Genomic DNA, 9,129 nt, shown 5'->3' on the forward strand with positions numbered 1-9,129 from the left:
AAAATATTGGGTTCATAAGTAAAGTATCTAATGAGAAATAATTTTTTTATTATTATTTACCTTTTCCTCCCATTTATGGCCGGCAATCACCAGCTATGGCCAATAAAATACCCAATTATGGCCAATACTAAAAAAATCTTAAAAATTTAAATGTAATGATAAATAACACTGTATTTCATCATTATAAAAATAATTGTATACTTCATTACTCAATTATGGATACACAACTAAAATTATACCTACAAATAAGTAGTTAAATATTTTAAAAACCAAAATTTCAAATAGGTACAACATTTTACTTTTAAGATCTTTCTTTATTTCATACATACCTAAGTAGGTATTAATATAGTTAACAGTTTTTAAATATTAACAATGAGTAATAGGTATTATGCACCAAATTTTGGAATTAAAAATAGTAATATAATTATATGCTTTGTTGCTAGGAACAGTCTTTGTTAAACGTAACAGTCTTTACATTTTCAAATAGGTATAACATGTTTACTTAGGCCATATAATATATTAATATAGATAACAGTTTAAAATTATAAAATAAACAAACTAAAACATAAAATTCAAATTTTTAACAAAAACAGTACTTTCTGTGTTAAAAAAAAAACAATGAATAATTTAATATTGTAAATACTAAATTAAATTAACAATAAAATAAAACATTATGTAGCAAACCTAGCTATTAAAATAGTTAATTGAAGTTAGGTATATACTTCTTAGTCAGGACATTATTTTTTTCTTTGCTAAACCTAACAGTCTTTAATTTTATATTGTATTAAACAGTCTTAAAATTTCTCGAATATGTCAACAACACCTGGGAAGACAGATTTTAGTTGTCTACCAGATAATTTCAGTTCAGGTACAGGCAGTTTCCCTACAATACTCTCTATGCCAATCATGCTCACATCATTGTCAATAGGAACAAATTCAGTGTTTTCTTCGTCTATTGATTCAAAACATTGTATTTCAATATCATTTATATCAGTTATTTTAAGAACTGATGCTACATATTTGTAAATGAGTTTTCTTTTGTTCGACGTTTCAAATTTTACAATAATATAATCACCGGGCTTCAAGTCTGATGTTGATAAAACCAAATCCATAGATTGTATGGGCACAGCAAGTGGTTCTTCTAGACTGTGGTGACTGATTGAACTCCAACTTTGGTTAGTTTCTGAGTGTTCACTATCTGAATCAATTGGTATTTTCTTTTTTAATGTCTTTACCCTTTTTTTTTTCTTCAGCTACCCTTTTTCTGTCTTGTATGGCTTTCCTTTTATTTTCTCTTTCCTCATCTTTTTTTAATTTGTCTGCTTCTTTTAGTTCATGAAATTGTACCCACCTGTCTGATGTTATGACACTTGGAGTATATTCTCTTTTTCTTTTTGATTTTGATACCTGCTGTACTGGCCACTTAATTACATCCTCAAATACTGATGTTAATGATCGTCGTGTTGGTAAGATTAAAGTAGTAGGAGAATCATGACTTGTGGATGGTTGGTTTTCTAATTGACAGGATGTACTGGAATTGTTCATAGTTGTTGATTCTAAACTAATTGTTGTTAATTGTGCTGATGTTGGACTCATATAGGAATCAAAGGAATCAAAAGTTGTTGCTTGTGAGGTTGACTCTGTTCTTGTTTTCTCATTGTTAGTTTGAGTTACACATGTGGACCACAAATTAAACAGCATTGTAGCTTTGATATCACCATCCCACTCATATCCTCCTATATAGGCTCTCTTAAATTCTTTTAATAGATTACTATCAGTGTTTTTTTCGATGAATTTCAAATGCAATTGTATTTCATTATTTTTTGAGGTGTTCTGTTGTGTTGGGACTGAACGTATTATAACTTTGGTATAATCTACATTATTTGGATTAAATGGTAATAGACCAGTAGATCTAAAACCAGATTGAACATTCTTCGACATATTTGGTGTATTCATGATGTTAGATAATGCAGTTGGCATATCAAATTTGCTTATTTCTCTATCATTGTCGATTCGCCATTGCTTCACAGTTTTTTTCCACGATGACTTGAGTGGTCCAAATACTGCTACATCTAGTGGTTGTAGGATATGAGTTGAATTGGGATAAAGAGCTATTAAAATCAGACCATTTTCCCTACAAAACTTACTCAGATGTAAGCTAAGATGCGAACTGTGACCATCTAAGAATATAATAACGGGTCTAGAAATATTTGACTGTATTAGATGAGGAAGAAATATGTTTGCCATGTATTCAAAAAAAGTTTCTGCAGTCATCCAACCATTTTCAGACTTGCCTAACCCCCATCCTGGAGGAGCAGACTGTGCAATCTTTGCTGGAATGCGTTCATACTTATAAATTGTTAAAGGGGGTGCCCAATTACCCAAAGCGTTGGCTGCAAAAAGTGTTGTTATGTTTTCTTTATTGTTGTTTGTCTGTTCATCATACACATTACATCCACGAGGCCCTAATATAAGTTCTCCTTTTGGAGCTAAATAGAAACACGTTTCATCCATATTAAATACTCGTTCTGGGTAGTTCAACACATACAAATTTTCGCCCAATAGCTCAGAAACTTCATCAAACCATTTTCTTATTTTTTCCTCGGTCACTGATCCCCTTGCTTTGTTTACATATTCAGCATGTTTTTGGGACAAACACTTGTGGCGGTTCATAAATCCATAAAACCATTTTTTACCTGGTCTATTATTTATAAATGGAGTTTTCATTTCTGATTCATCCACTAGTTTCTTAACTGAACTTAACAGCCCCTCCCGATCTACAGGAAACCCCATTTTGGCACAAGTTAGCACCCATTCTACTAATAAAGCTTCAGTTTCATCTCCAAGTATGGATGTTACTCCACCGTGTCCTACAGATTCAACTGGCGACTTGCCTTCAAGCTTGTTCCTGAGTGTAGTGCGGGGTACATTAAATATCCTGCTTGCTGTTGATGTATTCATTCCTAAGCAAAATTATTTTTACTTTATTTATGTAATCAATGTCTACAACAATCTACCTTTGTGAATTGCATCCAATGCTTGCTGAACTTTGGATGGAGAATATATACATCTTTTTGGTGTGTTACTCTTGGTTTTTGATGTAGTTGGTTTTGAAGCCATTTTAAATGTACTATTTAAAACAATTATTACCAAGCTAATAATGAAATTCAATTCAGACAAATAGGTATAACTAGGTAGGTAGCTCTAAGTGAAGCATAAAATAAATGTAAGTGGCCATTAAAAGAGTCTCATAACGATCCATTTATGGCCATCGTCTGTCCATAGATAGAGTTTTCAACAAAATGTAGGCCCCTTTAAGGCCACCATATAAAATACAATGTACAAAACATTTTTTTGAAGCACATTAATGTAATAATATTATATGAAATAATACGAACCTGATTGTGTAGTCAACACCAACAAATTATAAAATATTCTTCACAAAAAAATAAAACAAAATTACATTTTCTTAACAATGTTGCTAAGAAACAACAATAATAATATCAACATTATGAATTTGTGATTAAAAAAAAAAAAAAAACCCGTAAAATGATAAGATTGAATGTGTAATGAATCAGTGTATCCAACTTAATATTCAACCACAAGATTATAACTGTGGAATACAAAATACTGCTAATAAATAATGTTTAAAACTAAACTGGCCATAGATGGATACTGGCCATAGATGGTGACTCCACCCTAATCCTAATGACTTAACACTATCTTCATCGCCGAGATTTAAAGCAAACAAAGGATCATTTTGGTTCTCACTTATGGTGGCAATGATGGTGGGAGAATTTGAGCACCATTTGCGTAATGGTAATTTTGCAGATTCTAAGACGACGGTTATATCTTTCTGCAGCTGCATACATTCTTCTACTGTATCACAACCCGTCATTAAATCGTCCATGTAGAAATCTCTATCAATTACTTGTGCCACTTTTCTATTTTTGTTTTTATACTCTTGAGCGAGTGTCACTAAACATTGCGTTGCCATAAACGAGGCGGGCGTAGTTCCATATGTGACTGTCAAAAGATTATAAGTGCGGATTTCTTCACTAGGATTTGCACGCCAAAGTACCCTTTGTAATGGCAATCTTCCTCAGCTACCATTATCTGGCGAAACATTTTCTCAATGTCAGCCGTAATGACGTACTGATGTTTTCGAAATCGAGTTAATATTGAAAAGATATCTTCTTGAACCGTAGGTCCACGCATCAGCACATCATTTAGTGATAATCCAGATGTAGTTCTTGCTGAGCCATCGAAAACCACCCCTAGTCTTTGTCGTAAGACTAGATAATTTTAACACTGGATGATGTGGTAGATAGTATGCATTCTTTAGCAACCTTTCTTCACACTTTACTTCTCGCATGTGCCCCATATCTATGTATTCATTCATGAATTTAACGTATTCCACTCTTAACGTTTCGTCTCGTTGAAGTCGCCTTTCAATATTGATAAATCTGGATGTCGCCATTACTAGACTATCACCTAAATTTTGTATTTCAGGCTTGGTTGGTAAACGCAGAACAAAGCGACCCTCTTCATTTCGCCTAACTGAATCTTGAAAATGTTGAAGAGTTTCTTCTTCTTCAGCACACCTCTGATTTGCCTTTGATCCTTGTCCATATTGCTCTTTATCTGCAAGTACTGGCTTCCAATCACTTTCTATAGATTCTCCAAGAGAATTAACTCCTAAAAGACAAGTTACTTCAAGTCCGCCGGTAACTATCCATCCTAGTTTCGTATCCTGTAAACTAAGGTTACCAATCCCCAGTGGCACTCGATCTACTTCTAAAAGCTCATAAAATATTCCAGCCCCAATTAAGAGATCAATTGATCCGGCTTCGTTGAACTTAGGATCTGCTAATTTAGATTCAAATTCTAAAGGAATTTTCCAACATTTTGCTGGTGCAGCACATGGTGGAAGTTGACTGACTATAGTTGGTAATACAAAACATGGCAAAACTAATTTGAAATTTGTGACCTTGGACCTTAAATGTATTTCAACCTTGGCTACAGATTGAACTCGACTAGCTCCCACACCCCTAATTGGTAATTCTGTTTTCTGAGTGGCAAGTTGCAAAACATTTAATAAACTCCTTGAAATAAAGTTCACCATTGATCCACTATCTAACACTGCTCTACAGTCACGCATAAAACCACGACCATCAGTTACTTGCACTACAGCAGTAGAAAGAAAGACATGTGAATCAATTGATTTTGCTGCTAAAATAGAATGAACCGGCGGCTGTTGACCATGTGAAGAAGCAGAAGGTGTTTGCTGATCTTCAGTTGGTATGCTACTATTAAACTTCTTAATTGTATCTCTTTGACTTAACTTGTCAAAATGCAACATTGTATTGTGTTTTCCTTTGCAAAGTTGGCAAACGAATTTCGATTGACAGGAAGGAGCCATGTGATAAGGGCTAAAACAATTAAAACATAATCTCGCACCTCTAACAATGTTGAAACGCTCCCCTTGTGGAAGTTCTTTAATCTTTTACATGTATATATCTTATGCATTTGATCACAGCAAGGGCATTTCTCTGATTTAACTTCCACTGCAGCTAATGTAACCTTTCTTCCCGGATTGGACCATTTTTTCTTGACTGCTGTCTTACTGCTGTCCCATGTTTCCGAATTTTCAAAGGCTATACAGCGACTTGACAAAAATTCTTCCAAGTCTTTATATTTCGGCAGCTCATTATTGGTACGTCGCAACTGCCATTCATGACAAGTTGCATGGTCAACTTTTCTAAGCAAAACTGTAACCAGCCAGGCGTCCCACATATCTACTGGCTGCCCTAGTGCTTCTAGTGCTGCGACATGAGAAACCACATTAGAGTGCAGCGCTTGTAGTTCATTTGCTATAGCGGAATCCACCTGCGGAAAATCCAATATAGCACGAATGTGAGATTGTATAACCATACTTCTATTTTCGTATCTCTGTTGTAACCTTTTTATTGCTACGGAATAGTTGCCTTCTGTCATCGGAATAGCTTTGATAACATCCAATGCTGCCCCGGACAGTGAAGATCTTAAGTACGAAAATTTTTGAGCTGGTGGGTAAGCATCCTCATTATGCACCATCGCCTTGAAACAATCAAAATAAGATTCCCACTCTTGTATATTGCCATCAAATGTCGGCAATGCTAACGGTGCCAATCTAGCTCTATGAGCTGACATAGTTGTGTTCATAGAATTATTATTTTGCATTGACGAGTTATGACTCTTTTCCGCATTTATCAGCTCTTGCATTTCCGACCTAGTAGCGAAAAAATCATTTTCAAACTGTTCTCTTTCTTGCTCAAATAACTCAGCGTTATCAACATCGATCAGCTCAATTTGTGACTGGATGTCATCAAACTTGCGATTGAGCACTGGTAATTCTTCCTGACGAAATTCCAATAACGTTATGGCATCTACGCCGGGTTTAAAATTTTGAATAAATGTACGTATGCGCGTTAGAGACGCCTTCACTACCCCGCGCTTTCTCCGTAAATCACTTATTAATTTTTGCTCCCTATCATCATCATCAAGCACCATCGTGTTATAAAATTTACAAATTAAATATCAATTCAAAAATATTAGAAAACAGACCAATAAAAATAATAATAGCAAGACGAAATTCTCTTGAACGCAATTAAATAAATTATAATACGATCCAACTATCTACAATGAAAGCAGATTACACTTCGTTATAGAATAATTAATTAATTTATCGATAGCGCCAACGAAACACCTATTATATAATATAATTTAATAAATTAAAATTCAATACAACGATTATACAACAATTCACAACAACAAAAATAAAAAAATCACGTCGAGGTCACCAAAATGAACGGGCCGGGAGCATATAAAGCTAATACGCGCGCCCGGTCACCAAAATAATTCGTGCGCTGCACACCGACCGACCTGTGTATGTGTGTGTATGTGTGTATAGCGACTCTAAGGAAGTGGCCGGGGTCGCCGAGCAAGACCAAAGAGTGCTAGTGTGCGGTGGTGTGTGTAGGTGTGTATAATTGTGGTGTGTATACTTAAATCTAGGGACACGGGTAACTAAGAATAAAAATGGTAACTCAAATTGTAGGTGTGGTAAAAGATATAATATAATAATAATTTACGCGCCCTTTTGGCCCAACAAGTAAAAATATGTATAGTATAATAATAGTTGCCGGTTCGGCACAACCAAATATAATACAAATAATAATAATATAATAATAATAAATAAATAAAAAATAACTCACAATATTGTCGGTGCTCAGCTGGCCAGCTGCACCTAAAGCTATATAATAAAAATGACACACACAACACGGATATAATAATTTAAATAATACACAAAAAAAAGACTAGATGGCGATTTGCGCTCACAATACAATAATAAAAAAAAATATGTGGCAATTAGTGCTCACACAAAAATAACAATAATGTGGCGATTTGCGCTCACACAATATACAATAAAATTGGCGATTCGCGCCCACAGTGCAATATCAATATAATAATAGCGGCGATTAGCGCACACTATATAATATTATAAAAAGAATTTGCGGCGATTAGCGCCTAAGCAAAATAAAATAACAAAGTGGCTATTCGCGCCCACAAAATATAATAAAACTAGAGATTCGCGCTCACAAACACGAACTTTTTTAAGTATATAAAAAAACAACGGCGATTAGCGCACGTACAGCAGCTATATTGCAATGACGCTGGAGAGAAGACTAACATAATTATAATATTATACCGACGACGCGGGCGGACGGGAAGACATAATAATGCGCTGATTGCGATTCTTCACGCGTAATCTTAATATTATATAACTCACACAACAATTAAAACACAAATTTAAACAATAATATAAAATAAACAGTAATATGTATGTGCGTGTGTGTGTGTGATCGGCCGGTGACAAATATAGGCCGTTGACCTATATAATAAGTGGCTAGCTGTATTATATTATTGCATTCCGGGCGGCAACATATTGGTTTTTTCCCGAAAACTAACTCGTATGGAGTATAATTTGTTGAAGTATGCACCGTGGTATTATAGCAAAACATAGCATAACTAATTAACGCGTCCCAATTATTATCTTTGTCTACAAAACTGCGTAAATACGTTTTCAAAGTTAAATGTGATTGTTCCAAATAACCATTTGATTGGGGATGCCACGGAGTTGTTTTAGTTTTTTCGATTTTCAATAATTTACAAACGTCTTTAAACAAATTTGATAAGAAATTGGTACCATAATCTGTTAGAATAGTAACTGGTATACCATAGATACATATAAAACATTCTACGAATGCTTGTGCTACTGTCGTTGCGTCTGTGGAGGCTAACGCTATGGCTACGCCATAACGCGACAATTCATCTTGTATAGTTAAAATATACGAGTTACCTGAACTTGTTACGGGTAATGGTCCTACTATGTCTAAACATATTTTATGAAACGTAGTAGTTACGGTAGAAGTAATTAACATAGGTTGTTTTGTTTTTTTACCCGATTTGTTTCCCTGACAAATAATGCATTTTTTAATGTAATTTTTTACATCTTGTTTCAAATGTCTCCATTGATATTTCATTTTTAATCTTTTTATTGTACGGGAAGTACCTTGGTGCCCCCCTACTAATGTGTCATGATACTCTTTAATTATTTGATTTTTCTCGTCTTCCGTAAAACATTGTTCTTTATATATCGTTACTTCTATATCAGTGTTTTTAAAAACAAAACGAAACATTGCGGGTATGCGCTCGAAACAGGTCAATGTCGTTAACCCTTCTAATCTAATGATTGAAAATTGTTTAATTTGTTCACCGACACAGAATAACTTAATTTCGGCTATCGCGTTATAATATTGCTCTGCGTTCATTTCTGTATAATAATTATTTTTTAAATTGTAAAATATTATTAATTGCTTAATTGTTTAACAACGAAAAAATTACTTTCATTAAACGTTATTTGACCTAGTAAATTGTTACTACTAATAATCTCTATCGCCGGATGCGTTATTATTTTATCGCTTGATATAGGTAAAATTACGTTTTCGTCGGGTTTCGCGTGTTTAATACTGCCTTCTATTTCTTTTATTTTAGAATTAAATATCGGTTTATTTCCGCCTTTTTAAA

The 9,129-nt window shown here is 34.2% G+C and overlaps 2 protein-coding genes across 3 annotated transcripts; both read right to left on the bottom strand.

Moving 5' to 3' along the window:
- Positions 1–747: 747 nt before the first annotated feature.
- On the bottom strand, positions 748–3,449 carry LOC126551180 (uncharacterized). 2 transcript variants are annotated; one of them, XM_050204003.1, is made up of 3 exons: positions 3,399–3,449; positions 3,018–3,130; positions 748–2,963 (listed from the first exon to the last, which is right to left on the bottom strand). In XM_050204003.1, exons 2-3 carry the CDS (start codon positions 3,118–3,120, stop codon positions 1,204–1,206), a joined length of 1,863 nt encoding a protein of 620 aa, XP_050059960.1. In that variant the 5' UTR covers positions 3,121–3,130; positions 3,399–3,449; the 3' UTR covers positions 748–1,203. The 2 variants fall into 2 exon arrangements, with proteins under 2 accessions (XP_050059960.1, XP_050059959.1); XM_050204002.1 differs by having other exon boundaries at positions 3,018–3,442.
- A 776-nt stretch (positions 3,450–4,225) lies between these two features.
- On the bottom strand, positions 4,226–6,552 carry LOC126550765 (uncharacterized). The gene is made up of 2 exons (XM_050202856.1): positions 5,563–6,552; positions 4,226–5,503 (listed from the first exon to the last, which is right to left on the bottom strand). Exons 1-2 carry the CDS (start codon positions 6,550–6,552, stop codon positions 4,226–4,228), a joined length of 2,268 nt encoding a protein of 755 aa, XP_050058813.1.
- Positions 6,553–9,129: the final 2,577 nt, after the last annotated feature.

This window comes from Aphis gossypii, chromosome 3 (genome assembly GCF_020184175.1).
Source record: "Aphis gossypii isolate Hap1 chromosome 3, ASM2018417v2, whole genome shotgun sequence".
In the NCBI taxonomy this organism is placed as follows: Eukaryota; Metazoa; Arthropoda; class Insecta; order Hemiptera; family Aphididae; genus Aphis; species Aphis gossypii.